Below are 16,362 nucleotides of genomic sequence, written 5' to 3' on the forward strand. Positions count from 1 at the left end.
TCGAGTAATAGAGTTGAGTACTTTGTCCGCCTCTGGTGTAAACTAAACGAGCCAATGCACATTGGCATGCGATTATTGCATCCAGCTGCCGCTGATCACAGCGTGAGTATATAGGTGTAATGTATTCTAAGTTGCTTCAGAAGTATTGCAAGTATTACGTACAACAATAAAACATAATTAACATAAAAAAGGAAATTTACTTTTGGTACTTAAGTACTTTTAAAAGCAAGTACTTCTGTACTTTTACTTAAGTAAAAATCTGTCTTTACAACTTTTACTTGTAATGGAGTAATATTTGACCAGCAGTATCTGTACTTTCACTCGAGTAATAGAGTTGAGTACTTTGTCCGCCTCTGGTGGTAAGTGGTAGTTCCCTTGATGTCTATGCAGGGTCAGAAAGCTCTCGGATTTCATCAAAAATATCTTAATTTGTGTTCAGAAGATGAGCGTAGGTCTTACAGGTTTGGAACAACATGAGAGTGAGTAATTAATGATAGAATTTTCATTTTGGGTGAACTATCCCTTTAAGTTTTGGTTACTTGGACATTCAGTGGAGGGACAGAAACCTTATGGAAAGTCTTATGGGTTTCGAATGACATGAGGATGAGAAATTGATGACGTAATTTACATTTATGGGGGAATTATCCCTTTAAGACCTCTGAAAATGATATTGGAGCCTTTTGTTACACCATTTAAGACTTTATTACCTTACATTTGACCAAACTGAATTTAAGACATTTTAAGATCACTCAAGAAAAAAATGACATGAGGAAGAGTAGATGATGACAGAACTAACCCATTAACTTCTCCCAGCCTTCTGTAATCTATTTTTACTACATTTTCCCATTGTTGTTTCTGAAAAACATTTCTGTATTTTTCTGTAGAATGTTTGGATCTGGACGGGAACACAATTTCACCCGACCCAATGAGAAAGAAGAGTATGAGGTGGCAGAGGGCATCAGCTCTACTGTGTTTAGGGCCATTCTGGTAGGTCATTGTCACTAGACATCTCACCTTTACTGTCTCACTGCACACACACACACACATTAAAGGGGTCATGAACAGCCTTTTTTTACAATTTTGTACTGTTCTCAGAGTTCCACTTATAATGTTACCAAGATTTTTACATCAAAAAACATAATTTAGAATAGGCTATTTTCTGTCCTGTTTTGACCCCCCTCATTAGAACACACTGTTTGAAAAGGTGTGGTGGTTTGTAGACTCGGAAGTAAACGCCCACTGATGTGATTGGCTAACATTGGTATGATTGCAGTTTTTCATAGATGGACAGGTTAAAAATGCATAAATACTCAGTTCATATCAAACAATCTGTAATAACAAAGCAATAGTGATCACGTAATAAAAACAGTTACTCACACTTGTGTGGTGTGGCATTACTGTCAAATCATATATATTCGGCACAGCATCGTCTTTTAGTTTCAAACTTTTGTCGAATTGTGCCTTGTTTGTAAACGAAACTGCAGTAAAATGAAGTGAACAGAGAATGAAGTTCTTACTGACCGTCTGGATCTTCATTAAAAATAAAGTTCATCCACTCTTTCGTAATATATTGGGATCAGAAGGAATGCAATGCAAAGACTGTTTTCCAGTTTTCTTCTTGTCTTCTGAGCCATCCTTATCGTTTGATTTCTGTGTAGACCTGCGTTTGCCTCTCTTGTTATTTACACTACATGTGCGAATCGGTGGGCGGGGCTAAACAGGCAGTGATGTAGACGCAGGCAGGCGTTGATCATCTTTTGTGGAGGTGGTGTTTAGCCACACTATTACGTAATGAAGTGGCACATTCCACAACCTGTCGTTTTGGCAGATTGGCTTCAATATAAGCTGTTTTTAGACTAATGAGAAAGTTTTGAGTTCTGAAACTAACAGGATGTTTAGTTATAGTACAATGACCTCTTATATGTCAAAAAATCAAAGGAATTTTGATTTCTTAGTTCATGGCCCCTTTAAAGCGAGTCACACACCAGACTCAGACACTCAGGCTCGGCAGACAAAATGCATATACAGAATTATTCATTTTAGATACGATACCCGTGCCTTGTTCTACCCGTGGTGCTTCTTGTCCCATGTGCGACCCACTTAAGAAGCTCCAGTCTATCACAAATCCTTAGCTTTGATTTCAGAAACAGTAACTTTTTTTCAAGGATATCCCAAATGGACTCATGTGTTTGACAACAAATGGCAACATTTTAAACTTGTTAATTTGGAGACAGTGCACTGATAAAGTCTAATAGTTGATTTGCAGGGGTATATTAGTGTTTAAGACAGGTCTGTGGTTTAGTCACAAGCTTTCACTGTGGGCTGCTTCGGCTTGAGAACATCTCATAATGAGCTTCCAGCAACAGCTTTTAAATAATGATGTTAAGCGCAGCTTAAGCCTGTCATCAGCTTTGCTGTATATCCTGCTGTAATGATCTTTCGCTGCAGTGTCTGTTATGTGTCTCAGGACAGTGTTTATTATGCTGCTGTAGACAATCGATAAAATCAGATGAGTGCATTCAAACAATGGCACTGACTAGTAATCCAGAGAGAGGATGTGTTGAGTGTGAGAGCTTGAACAGAGAAGCATGCTATTTGCAGGATCAATTTGAATGCAATACAATAATTAGTTTTTGTGGAAGAGGGGATGAGGAATGGGATTTGAATCTGCATCACCTTTGTGAGCTATTTGGCTCTGACGTGTCATGGACTACTGCATACATTTCTGGCGTTAAAATTCTGTCTGATGCTGATAAGCTGAAAATTATTTTCATGTAATGGGACAGTAACTGATAAATGGCTGCTATTGAAGTTTTATGCTTTATTTTTGAGGGGGCTAAATAAAAAAAACAAATAAAACATCTGAAAACAAAAACTAATTTTAAATGCTGCAAGTGAACTTAGGCATCACAGCATAATAATGTACAGTGAAAATTAGTATGAAAATTGGATATTCATTATGATATTTGCTAAAAGTTGTATTGAACTGTTATTAAATTATTAGAGGCTTTAAAATTGAACCTTAAGTGAGTGATTATTGATCATTTAATTGTAATTTAATTCAATTGTGGTGTTAAGTCTAAAATGTTTTGAATAAAATCATTAGCACTTCTCCAGTTAGCTGATAGTGAGCAGCAGTGCACATGAATCTGGCCTACATCCATGTGAGTTTTTAAGTGGTGTAGCTTCTGTAATGGCATCTTTTGTGTTGTCTGTTCTGTCTCTAACTGGCAGGATTACTATAAATCTGGGATAATCCGCTGTCCTGATGGAATCTCCATTCCTGAGCTGAGGGAAGCGTGCGACTATCTGTGCATCTCTTTTGACTACAGTACTATCAAGTGCCGAGACCTGAGTGAGTAATTCCTGAAATGGCCTTCCTGATACACGAGATTCACATTAATGGAATTGTTCACCCGAAAATAAAAATTTGATGACAATTTACTCATCCAAGATGAAGATGAGTTTTTTTCTTCATTGAAACCGATTTGGAGAAATTTAGCTTTGCATCACTGCCTCACAGATGGATCCTCTGCAGTGAATGGGTGCCGTCAGAGTCCAAACAGCTGATAAAAGCATCACAATAATCCACAAGTAATCCACACCGCTCCAGTCCATCAATTAATGTCTTGTGAAGTGTGAAGCTTTGTGTTTGTGAGAAACAAGACCATCATTAAGGCATATTAGAGGATAGAGGACTATTTCTCATTTTTGGATGAACTATTCCTTTAATCTTCTGTCAGTATCCATGTCAGTACTGTGATCTGACAACTGTAGGATTTTAACATTGTTTTCTGCCTCATATTTCACAAAATGCCAGATTTGCCTGCTTTGGTTTTCCTCAGGTTTTTGTTTATTGACCCGGTTTGTCTCTTCAGGTGCCCTGATGCATGAACTGTCCAATGACGGCGCTCGGCGGCAGTTTGAGTTCTATCTGGAGGAGATGGTACTTCCTCTGATGGTGGCAAGCGCTCAGAGCGGAGAGAGGGAGTGTCACATCGTAGTGCTCACAGACGATGATGTGGTGGACTGGGATGAGGAGTACCCACCTCAGATGGGAGAGGAGTATTCACAAAGTAATCACACACACCTTTCTGTAACATCTTAAAAATATTTGAGAAGTGTTTGTAAGTGATGCACACCCAAAATATTTTACCCAAACTGAAAAAAAGACAAACAAAAAAATCAATGAATTGATTAAAAAAGCATGGACTAAATTATGGATCTTGGGATTTAAGAATCCATATTGGTTCATCAAAATAAAGATTGATAGAAATTGATATTGTCAACCTACTGTATTTCTAGTGTTCACACAGCTGACATTTTTACCTGTTGTTGTCTAACATGCCATTTCAGCGGAATACTTTTGGTTGCTGAAATTTCAGTGCATCACTAGTGTTTTTGTCTGTGGCTAAAGCAAATATATTAAAACAAATATATTTTTCCCCTTTTTAGTTATATACAGTACAAAACTTTATCGTTTCTTCAAGTACATTGAAAACCGTGATGTAGCCAAATCTGTTTTAAAAGAGCGAGGACTTAAGAAAATTAGACTGGGTATCGAAGGTAAGAATCCTTTGTTTTGCATGCTGTTTTTACAACATTATATGTATTTATTCAAATATGCAATCTCATTTTAATAATTCAAAGGCATAGTTCACCCAAAACTTGTAATTCTCTGAAGTAGCAATTAATCAAATATGACAGCAGATATTAGGCTTGACATTTGCTCGCGACAAATCTGAGAACCAAAGATGTTTGTTATTGTCTTCAAATCTGATGCGATATTGATATCTACAAAGCAGGATGCCTGATGGCCGAAATGTAATGAAAGCCAATGAGATGCACATAAATTTGCTTAAATTAAATGTGAAATAATTTTACACAACATTTATTCAAAATTCACTACAAATGTGAAAACAGTGTCTGATACTCATTGACAAAGCAGAGTCATTAGAACTGGGTCTAGACATAATGGCCAAATATTGGCTGATATACCAGTCTTCCTCTAGTCGAAAGCTGCCATATTTGATTTGAAAGCTACAAAGAAGGGCAAGATTTAGCATGAGGGTAAATATAATGACAGATTTTTAATTTGAATGAACTCTTCCATGATGGTCATGACCCACATCAGAAGATCACAACTTTTTGAGTATCAAATCTGCATCTGTAGGTTATCCAACATACAAAGAGAAAGTGAAAAAGCGCCCCGGCGGTAGGCCTGAAGTCATCTACAACTACGTCCAAAGACCCTTCATCCGCATGTCCTGGGAGAAGGAGGAAGGCAAGAGTCGACACGTGGACTTCCAGTGCGTGAAGAGCAAGTCCATCACGAACCTGGCAGCAGCTGCGGCAGACATTCCCCAGGACCAGCTTGTGGTGATGAATCCCGGACCACAAGTGGATGAACTGGACATTCTTCCCAACCACCCTCCCCCCGGCCACCACTGCAGCAACGAGCCTGACCCCGACGCCCCCTCACCCGCCGTCTGAGAGCAGACGCCCATTCACAGCATGCTGCAGCATGAAGTGACACTATAACCAGATTGCCTTCTGCACCGCCTCCACAGCCTTAGAGCCTCAACTGTATAGTTACTATATTTAAAAAGAAAAAACAACATCATGGACTTGGGATACTGGCATGGGCAGTGCTCTCGTGTTCCGTCTTCGCTGTTCTCTTTTTTTACTTGACCAAAGGAAGTTTATTTTTGTTTGTTTGAAATGAAGTTTGCAACCTCACTTATTTTGTAATTGGGCCTATTATATGATTATAACTATTATTACTATTGTTCTTTTCCATTTTACTATATTATTACTGCAATGAGTTTAATTATTATAATTTTGATGTTCTTTTCATTTGATGCATTTGGGTTGTTGCCACTTTTTCTTTTGGAAAGCTCTCCTCTTGATCTCCTCAAAACTCCTGTGTCTCCTCAGGAGGTCCATTTGCCTGGTGAACGAATGCCGTGGGTTTTTTTTTGGATCGACATTAATTTATCTGCTCAAGATCTGTCTGTTCAAGCGCTTGAAAATCATTGTATTAATAAAGATATATAATATAATGTACAGCGTTTGACATTGTTTAATTTTTGGTTGCTTTTGGTGTTTCGCTGATGGGAAAGATTATAATAGAAACTGTTATGATCGTGTAACACATGGGATAAAAATAGTTCCAGTTACAGAATAGATGCAGAGGATTTGAGAAACAACATACATTGCAATACAATAAGCTAGAGCCATTTTACATAGCAATCAAGTTTAGGAATACTTGGTATTCAGTTTAAAAGCAGATCTCAATGAAAAAAAATACGCACATTTTATGCTTGCGGAGAATATAATGTCTAAATCAATTCATTGTATGTGGCCTGAGGCTACAATTCACATGGATCACCAAAATTTGATTAGTAAGCAAATATGCAGAAATACACAAAAAACAATCAGAAATGCGGAGGTGGATATAAAAAAAAAAATCTGTAAGCCCAACAGAATTTGTGGCATTTAGTTGTTTGGCATTAAGTGCTCCATTCTGTAGACCGAAACAATATCCTTAGATACCGTACCAGCACTGATAATGGTGTGTTGCAAGAAGATTGAAGATTGTGTCCCAACCAGGTGCTATAAACCAATTTTTGTCCTCAATGAAAGTGAAATAATGACAGTATCACCTATTTGACACCAAGTGTGCCACACACGTCCTGAAAAGTGAAGCCAAAACATTTCGATCGCCATCTGGCGGCTGGCTGCAGTAGAGGTCATAAACCCCGCCCACTCGATGTAAACGAATGGGACTTAAGCCAAACTAAAAAAATAAAAATCGAATTACACCTAAAATAAACTTTTCCCCCAAGATGGTTTCCATCATTTCAGGTAGTTTTTAATCATACCGACGTATGTTCAAGTGTTCATTTTTCTATTTAGCTTGCTTTTAGTTCGTTATTTGATGGTTCGTTAAAAACGGGAGTGTGAGCTTGCCATTGGGTCTACGGGAATTTGCGAGGAACATTGATACCACAGCTCCACCTCACGATCAGTACTGTGCAAACACGGGCTCCAAATGAATCACTACTGTGCAAAATCGGTCTCAGAATGACGTCATTTTTGCAAGATGACAGTGGCCATAATGGGATTTTTTGCCGTCACTTTTCTATAGTAGAAGAAAGTGGAGATGTGTTGTCCATCTTTTTTTACAGTCTACTTTTGGCACATTTGAACATACAGCTGTGGAATGAGGTTGTGGACCAATACAATTTTGCTGTGGGTGGAGCTACCTGAGGCACCGTGACAAAAACAAATGCGATGTCACCAAAAAGATTGTCAGGGTCATAGCTGGTTTGAACGCGGTTGAGATGGATTGTACACATGATGGGTGACGGTCTCCTTCAGGACTCTCACAGTGGCCAGGGCAGGTCACTGAAGTCCACGGGACCTCCCAGACCTGCGTCCGCCTCCAGCAGGCTCATGATGATCGCCATGGCAGCCTCATCACTGCTGGAGCCCGGCTCATCCATGATGTCACCGAAACCGATGTGTGAATTATCACCTGCAGATCAGAGACAGTATTGTGAACCGTTTCAAAAGCAACACTGACAAATCACTGAACAGATCACCTTTACAACTTACTTAAAATCGAGCTGTTAGAGTAAGGATATCCTATGCTGTCCTGGCCCGACACCATCCCTGCTGAAGGAATGTCTGGAGTTCCACCATTTGAAATCTAAGCAGTTAGAAAAAATAAAATCAGATGCTATTACAATTAGTATTAACACATTAATGTAACATTAAATATGTAAACATCTAAATATGTTTGTCAGAGACTGCACCTTAAGGCATACTCCACCCAAAAATGAAGTCTCACATCATTTACTCACCCTCATGTTAACCAGATATACAGTGGGTACAGAAAGTATTCAGACCCCCTTAAATTTTTCACTCTTTGTTATATTGCAGCCATTTGCTAAAATCATTTGTTAATTTTTTTTCCTCATTAATGTACACACAACACCCCATATTGACAGAAAAACACAGAATCGTTGACATTCTGAATACTTTCCGTACCAAATGTATATGACTTTTTTTCTTAGGATGAACAAAGATTTTTTATATTAATCCGAAGGTTTAAAAAACAGCCAAGTGAACATGAAGGTAACCCCTTGTGTGGATGAATCAGTTTCTCCTAAATATCTAATTTGTATTTATCTGAAGAAAAAAATACATCTGAGATATACATCTGGGATGGCATGAGGGTGAATAAATAAGAGATTCTTTTTTTAGGGCCCAATGAAATCTGTAGTATTTCTTCCAAAATTAATTTGTTTCCATTTGAATTTTTTTTTTATTAAATTCCATTTTAATGCTTAAATATAATTTAGTAAAAGCATGTCTAAACAAAATTAGTAATCAATAAGCATGTCTAATTAATTGATATCATGACATTTATACAATTGAACAAATTTATATATTTTTTTTTAGTTTAACAATACAGTTTAAGGGCCCTATGAAATCTGTTTTTGTTTCCCAAATGTTTTTGTTTTTTCAAATGATTCTGGGTTCCATCTGTTTAAATTTTAATAATTAAAAAGCATGTCTAATAAAATTTTAGTAATCAAAAAAGCATGTCTAATTAATTTAAGTCATGAAACATACAATTTAACAACATTTTCTTTTTAACTAAAACAATATTTTTAGGGCCCTATTTATTTATTTAACTATTGCTGCACAACAACAGGCTCACTGTTAAAATTAAAACATGTAAGAAACATTCCTTAAAAAATAAGCTTTTATTTTGCTATTACTATTATTATTATTATTACTTCTTTGAGAAGTATATTCTGCTGTACAATAACATTTTATTTCTGTCACATTCTCTTTAAGTTAATCCAAACTTTGACGGGTTGTCTTGAAGCCATCAGAGAGATTTCAAACGAAATGGTGAAATGCTGGTGAAGTGATATGTTCATGTCCTCATATTGCAGCAGACGCTGAAAACATCGCAAGCGTCACGTGTGTTTTAGTATGTGGAGAGCAGTAGACAAAACTGTGCCTCTCAGAAGAGCAGAAGATGCTGACTTCATATTTCAATAGCAGTCTTTTTGTGATTTTATATTCACAGACACTAGACCATATCATGATTTGATTAAGTGTACAGCCCTTTTGATTTATTGCCTAATTCCATGACATTCCTCGTTATACTGTAAACTCTATTTTTATGACTGATTCCGTGATTCCTACATCATAGGAATGACAGAATCCTAGTGTCCCTGTAACTGAAGCACAAAAGTTACCTTCCTGCCCTCCGGCGAGGATGTGTCAGGAGGGGGTGTGCTGTTGGTGATGTTGAGGGGACTTGAGCCACAACTAGAGGGCGATGAGCCTCTTATCCTGTCAGTCATATCAATGAAAGGTAAAACCAGCTGCAATGTCATCAAGATCATGACTCAAATGCAGATTATCCTACGTCCGATCAGCATACCTTTGTATCTCCATCACTTCCTCAGCGATCATGCGGCCGATCTTTCCTGCTCCGGGTCTTGTGCCTCCAGGGATTCCAGGGACAGTCTTCCCTGAGCCTGCAGCAGAACAATTGAGAAGGCCACAGAGATATTGTTAAAGGTTCATCACAAACTCCAAAAGATGATCAATGGACTCTATGTACATTAATATACATGAATGTTGAAGTGCTATACAACCTACAGTATATACAGTATATATATATATATATATATAAGTAGTATTCTCCCATAGCAAACTATGGTAGCATCAAACTCTTTCTGTCATATTAATAATATGTGACCCTGGAGCACAAAACCAGTCTTAAGTCGCTGGGGTATATTTGTAGCAATAAAAAAATGTACCTTTATGACTGGTTTTGTGGTCCAGGATCACATATATATAGCAGTCAAAAAAATTAAAAGTCTTTAAAAGGTCTCTAATACTCACAAAGGCCGCATTTACAGTAAAAACAGTAATATTGTCAATCATTATTGCAATTTAAAATAACTTTATTTTAAAATATATTTTAAAATGTAATTTATTCCTGTGATGCAAAGCTGAATTTTCAGCATCTCTACTCCAGTCTTCAGTGTCACATGATTCTTCAGAAATCATTCTAATATGCTGATTCGCTGCTCAAGAAACATTTCTTATTATTATCAATGTTGAAAACTTTTTTTTTTCTTGCTTAATGTTGTAGAAACTATGATACACTGCCATTAAAAAGTTTGGGGTAAGAAAGAATTGAATACTTTTATTCAGCAATGACACACATTACATTATTTAAAAGTGACAGTAAAGACACTTATGATTATGATTTAATTCTGTGCTTAATTTCCTCACAATTTCCATATGCAGTTCTCACAATTTCCCCTCACTTCATGTACATATACAGAAAGGTAGTATTTGTTGAATGAGAAAATCAAAGATTCAAATGTAAGCTGAAAAAATTCATTTCATCATTGTATACTGTATTCTTATTTTTATTTGATTATTATTACTTTTTTACAGTATTATGAATTAGCTATATAGAGAATTTAGAGGAAACATTTTGCTTTAAATGTCATAAAAATAATGTCACCCCTTTAAAATAGACAATTTCTTTATGCTTAATACCATTTTAATTATGCAAAAAAAAAAGGTTTTAGGGGAGAAATTTAATTATTTTTGTTGGTCCTGTATTATCTGGGTGACCACAAACAGCCAAATCCTATTGGTTCAAGATCCTATAATTAAACATACCGTATGTTCTGATTGGCTGTGATGTTGAACTGAAAAATGACTTGTCGCAGGTAACTTTTTGTGTCTGGTTAGTACATGCTTTAACAGTCACTTGTTTATTTGTTGTGTTAGGATGTGGAAAGTAAATGAAATCTGCCTACTGTCACCAGCTGTAAGGACGCTGTCCATACTCTGGGGGGAGGCAGTGAGCTGAGGATAACCAGGCTCTGCTCCATCAAGAGAACTGCCTCTGAAAACACAGCCATACAAGTTAGTAAACTAAACCAGTGTTTCCCAACCTTTTTTTAGTCACGGCACCCTTTGGAAATTTTAACAAACTTGTGGCACCCTACAAAAACCCCTGCTCTCGACAGACGGCACCCCGGTTGGGAAACACTGAGCTAAACCATCAGAACATATGGCAACTTATTATATCATTATAGATTTTGTTCACTCACGAGACGACTGTATTAGTCGAGACAATATACTCTACTTCTTTGGTCCAAGGGTTCATGAAACTGAACCAGCGACTTCTTAAAGTTATAAAAGAGCCATCTTTAATCTTGAACTTGTAACAGTTGGTGTTGATCTTCTCTCTCATCTGCAGCACTGCAAACAGAGACATACAGATAGTGAGGTCAGAACCAGAAATCTGGCCGTGCTACACTTTATGGAGAGCATCGCTCTACTGTTACCCTGTCTATGGCATTCAGCAAGATGTCCGATGTCATCCTGATGGAAATACTCATAGAACGACGTGCCCAGCAGCTCTTGAGGTAGATAAGCTAGAATGGCTGTGGCCCTAAAATGAAACAGAGGCATCTGTCAAATACAGAAGAATACAAATGTTTTTACAGTGCTTGCAAGCAGGTAGTAATATTGTGTAAACATCCATTTTTTTCTCTCTAATGCTTAATATAAAGCATACATTTTGTAGGGTGTACATAATGACAGCATCAAAATGACCGAAAGTCGTTAATTTTCAGTGAGAGTTAGCGAGATCTAACACTGCATTTGTTCTTTTTTTTTCCATTTTATCTAAATATTGTAACCTGATCTTCCAGTGAAACGAATGATGGCAGAACGACAGAAACAGCAGACTTCTCTCGGGTGACATATAGAGTTGAAGAGTTGGGTTCCAGAATTGAAAACTCCAATTATTTTCTCCAAAGGGAAATAGATTTTTAATGATAACTCAAACTTTTAAAGACAGACCTGTTGTGATCTCTGATGTTGTTAATCAATAGTATATGCTTTTGATGCACCAGAGAGTCACGGCAAGCAAATTAGAACACCTAATTTTCAAATAATTGTGCTTCAAATAAAATTTTCTACTTTTCTTTCTACTGCTCTCTTTCTTACAATCGACTGCAAGCTCATATTTAGATCTGCCTCTAATTTTGAGTGCAATGTTTCTCAAACAATGGATAGAAATTCCCCATTCTACTTTTTTTTTTCTTTCTGGATAAGCAAAAACAGTATGTTTAACAGTAAGACCACATACACAAACATTAAGACTCCACAGGTACAGCTGACATATAAAAGCCAAGTAGTGTTTTTGTCATTGTATTTTTAGGTGCACTGTGTGCCCTATATGTCCGCCTCTAGCCAGGCCGTGACCTTGTGTCCATCTGCACCATGGCTATATTTGTATATTGACCTGGACTGTGCTCGCAAAACCAAATAAGCTGTCACGCTAACATAAAGATTGGTCATAAGGTCAGCATGGACACCAAACGTATAATCCAAGTCAGTTTATCCATCAGTAGACAAAACAAACATCTACCAACCACATAACAGTTTGCTTAAATCTTATACTAATATAATTTTGAGTCTGGAAAATTATACCATATTATACAAGCATGTCACATATTGTAGTGCACTGGCATTGTTTCAGATTATTGAAGCAAGTTAAGGCGTGCTCACATTTACCGTTGCTATGTGAAGGAAAACAGAAAATCCAAAGCTATTCTTGCCAGCTAACAAACGAACCAACCATAAATAGCTGCTTTCCAAACAGCCTCTTAATGGAACATAACACTCCCAGAATGAGTGCCTCATCCACTGTGGATCTTTAGTTTTGCTTGTTAAATTACCAAACTCCACCCACACAGAGGTCACTTCTGAACCAAGAGTCTTGCTATTGGTTGGCGCTGTGAGTTTTTGTGTTGATTCCCATTGAAAAGCAAATGTGACCGCACCTTCAAACTGAAACTGCATTTCAAGGCACCCAATGGTCACCACTTGCCTTTGGTCCACAAAGACAAACTTCCCATCAATGGTATGGCGTGAGACATACTCTGTGGGCTTCACCCGGATGTCTCCATTCATGGGTTGTGGGACAATATGAGGATGTAATCGGCCAATGGCCACTAAGCAGCTGAGATTACAGCCTTCATCAGGCTCATTGTCTTCATCTAAGCCTATCTTTGTGGGCGGCCAGCTCTTCAGATAGCCAGTGCTGTGGATGGTGCAGAAGCTCTTGCGATCGGCTGCAGGGAGAAGAAAGCAATAGTTATGACGTTGAAACATTGTCTTTGAATATTGAACAATATGCAAAGTAAATGAAAGAACTGATTTACCTTTCTTTTTGGAGCAAGTTGAGGGAAAATCTTTGTCTTCCATTTTGACAAGGGGCCTGTTGCACTTCATTCTGCAGAAGAAGGAGCGTCGGGACCCCGAGCACAGTCTGGAGGGACTAGGGGCAATGTCTGTCCTGACCGGCAGCCCAGCTGAGAAAATAACAATTCATTGTCAGATAAGTTCAAAAACTAGTAAAACTAATGAAATTGAAGTTAATAAAGGCCATGATTTTTGCCCCATTTTGCAGTCTGGACGAGTCAGAGCCAGTCTGCAGATTTTAGATAGAGTGATTTCACATAAAATCACGTAGTGTATGATGGGCACAGACTGAGCACAGATTTTTTTTTAAACTATGATTCCATCCAGTCAGAGGATATCAGACATATTTGATAATTTGAGCTGATTTTAAAACGCAAATTGTTTTCATTTGTCATGTTTCTCTAAGGAACAAGTTACATGTTTCTGTGTGAGTTTGTTATGTTTGGAACGACTTGCAAATCTGGTAGTGTGAGTCCCGTTACGAAAAAGAAGTTTATTCAAGTGTGCTTATTAGTATACTTCTTTTAAACCAAAAATAGGAACGTATACTTTTAATCTACTTTTTATGTACTTCTCAGAAATGGGCTTTACGTACTTCTCAGAAAAATACTTAAAATTACATTTAAGTATACTTGACTTATGCTTAGAAAAAGTCTAAATATGTTTGAGCTACTGTATACTTGTGCTCCTAGAATCCGTGTTTTCATTGTTATACTGTAGGGGGCGCTATTACACATCTTCTGTACAGAATATCCAAAAAAACACAAGTAACGAAGAACCCGAAACAACAGATGCTTCCACATGTAATCTTACACGATCATCAGACATAAAACAGCATCATAACTGTAACGTTATGGAATAAAATGTCGACCAATGAAGAGGTAATAATGACTGTCAAGCTTTGAGGTGTTGATCGACTCCATCTACGTTTTGATTATCATTCTGAATTCAATTAATCTTTTTTCAGCTTTTTGTTCAAAATGTTGTTTATTTCTTTATTTATGAAACTTACCCACATTCAAGTGTTTATTAAAAATAGAATGTATGAAGCTAGAATAAAATGTTTTTGTTTACAATCAGATACCCTGTTCTTGCTTTTGATGCTTTGTATGTTCAGATATTCATATTACAAAATATATAAATACCTAAATAGGGACATAGTAGTATACTTAAAGAAAACGTACGAGTATACTTAAGTTGCAGTATAAAACTACTAAACTAGTTTACTAAGACTATACTTCAACGTGTACTAAAAATGCTACTACAATAATTTAATTGGTAAACTAACTACAAGTTCACTTTTAGTATAGTTACAGTACAAGCTAAAATATTGATGTAAACTAGTTGTGTACTCAAAGTTTACTACTGTTATACTTAAAAGTATACTTTTATATACTAGAAAGTGGGCCAATTTAGTCCCAATGAGTACTGAAATAGTACACTTACAAGAATACTACTAGTACACTGATATTTGTATACTTACTACATAAAGTATACTTACAAATATACTTGAAATTTACTTAAGTATACTTAATAAAATAAACTTGAAGTATATTACTTTTTGGTACAGGTCGTTTAGTGCATGATGCCCAGTTTTTTCTTTGTAAGCATTTACAAAGTCAGCAATATGTATAATGCAAATAAAAAAAAAAAAGTATGATGCTAGTCTTTTAAAATGGAAAAATATAAAAGTCATGCAGCGTATTCCTGCCTTTAAAGTTTGTCTGCATAATGGTGTATTTATGAGCAGGTGCCAACTTACTTTTAGCATCGATGAGTCTTTCGCGTGCGGCTGTGTCAGAAGATGAGAGCTGCTCTTTGACTTTTGCAATGTCTTTAGGATGCAAATAATCGAACAAACTCTGGCCAATCAGGTCATTCTGTGAGACAAAGAGAGCAGGCAGTATAGTGAGTCACTTCACAGTCTGATGATTCGTATAAGCTGAGTGGTGAATCATAGTAGCATTAGAAGGCCTTACCTGACTGTAATTTAAAATTTTGTAGACAGACTCTGACACAAAAAGGATCTTTCCCCGATCACAGCCCACAACGAACAGAAAACCGTCAGCAGCCTGAGATGCAAAATGAATCACCAGTGAGTCACAGCCAGGGTTTGTCACTCAGCATAACACAAAAGGATTCATTTCTTTAGGTCACCTACCCTTAATATTAAGTGCTTCAGCTCATCTTCTGATAAAAAGGCTGGCTTGTAGTTAGCTTCAGTATAAGGGTTTGCAGCACCTTAAAAAGACAGTATAAAATAAGCATAAGTAATCAATTAACTTGTTGTGAGTACTTGTGCACCAACAACTCAAATAGACAAAACACAATGTGAAGTACATTAATCTCTTGACCTGCTGTAGGAACCAATGAAATATACTTTCACACTAAATCCTTCCTAGATCTCGCTGTTACAACAGAATGCATTTGGTGGCACTGTTTATATGTGACATTCATGTAATGGCATGCTTTCGGAATAGAGAATTAAGAAGCCCCTTAAAGGGATAGTTCACCCAAAAATGAAAATTTGATGTTATCTGCTTACCCCCAGGGCATCCAAGATGTAGGTGACTTTGTTTCCTCAGTAGAACACAAACGAAGATTTTAACTCAAACCGTTGCAGTCTGTCAGTCTTATAATGGAAGTGAATGGGAATCACAGCCTTGAGAGTAAAAAAAAACATACACAAACAAAACCAAATTAAACCCTGCGGCTCGTGATGATACATTGATGTGTAAAGACACGAAATTATCGGTCTGTGCAAGAAACTGAACAGTATTTATATAGTTTTTTACCTCTGATGCACTGCAATGTCTGAACTGTCCTGAGCGCGTCCTCGACAGCCTGCGCATGATGCGCCTTCTTCTTCTTGCTTTACGGTGGATCGCAGACTTGTAAGTGCATTACCGCCACCTATCTCTCAAATGGACCATTGACACTCTTATCTACAATCTCAATTAGGAGTGTCAGAGATAGGTGGCGGTAATGCACTTACAAGTCTGCGATCCACCGTAAAGCAAGAAGAAGAAG

The 16,362-nt window shown here is 37.2% G+C and overlaps 2 protein-coding genes across 8 annotated transcripts in view; one reads left to right on the forward strand and one right to left on the reverse strand.

The window, feature by feature from the left end:
- LOC107686806 (BTB/POZ domain-containing protein 10-like) overlaps window positions 1-6,434 on the forward strand; it is a 17,077-nt gene extending 10,643 nt beyond the window's left edge. For both annotated transcript variants that reach the window (XM_016483927.1, XM_016483928.1), the window contains exons 4-8: window positions 885-987; window positions 3,235-3,355; window positions 3,879-4,076; window positions 4,456-4,566; window positions 5,174-6,434. In XM_016483927.1, coding sequence (XP_016339413.1) covers window positions 885-987; window positions 3,235-3,355; window positions 3,879-4,076; window positions 4,456-4,566; window positions 5,174-5,493 — 853 coding nt within the window. In that variant the 3' untranslated portion in view covers window positions 5,494-6,434. The remainder of the gene's footprint in view (window positions 1-884; window positions 988-3,234; window positions 3,356-3,878; window positions 4,077-4,455; window positions 4,567-5,173) is intronic.
- A 337-nt stretch (window positions 6,435-6,771) lies between these two features.
- Window positions 6,772-16,362, reverse strand: part of LOC107686804 (aryl hydrocarbon receptor nuclear translocator-like protein 1) — a 35,655-nt gene continuing 26,064 nt past the window's right edge. For all 6 annotated transcript variants that reach the window (XM_016483922.1, XM_016483921.1, XM_016483923.1 and 3 more), the window contains 12 exons: window positions 15,494-15,573; window positions 15,312-15,404; window positions 15,095-15,212; window positions 13,293-13,442; window positions 12,959-13,202; window positions 11,406-11,512; window positions 11,169-11,319; window positions 10,872-10,960; window positions 9,470-9,566; window positions 9,282-9,378; window positions 7,621-7,714; window positions 6,772-7,540 (listed from right to left, as the gene is read on the reverse strand). In XM_016483922.1, coding sequence (XP_016339408.1) covers window positions 7,389-7,540; window positions 7,621-7,714; window positions 9,282-9,378; window positions 9,470-9,566; window positions 10,872-10,960; window positions 11,169-11,319; window positions 11,406-11,512; window positions 12,959-13,202; window positions 13,293-13,442; window positions 15,095-15,212; window positions 15,312-15,404; window positions 15,494-15,573 — 1,472 coding nt within the window. In that variant the 3' untranslated portion in view covers window positions 6,772-7,388. The remainder of the gene's footprint in view (window positions 7,541-7,620; window positions 7,715-9,281; window positions 9,379-9,469; window positions 9,567-10,871; window positions 10,961-11,168; window positions 11,320-11,405; window positions 11,513-12,958; window positions 13,203-13,292; window positions 13,443-15,094; window positions 15,213-15,311; window positions 15,405-15,493; window positions 15,574-16,362) is intronic.

This window comes from Sinocyclocheilus anshuiensis, unplaced genomic scaffold, assembly GCF_001515605.1.
Source record: "Sinocyclocheilus anshuiensis isolate Anshui unplaced genomic scaffold, SAMN03320099.WGS_v1.1 scaffold773, whole genome shotgun sequence".
NCBI classification, from domain to species: Eukaryota; Metazoa; Chordata; class Actinopteri; order Cypriniformes; family Cyprinidae; genus Sinocyclocheilus; species Sinocyclocheilus anshuiensis.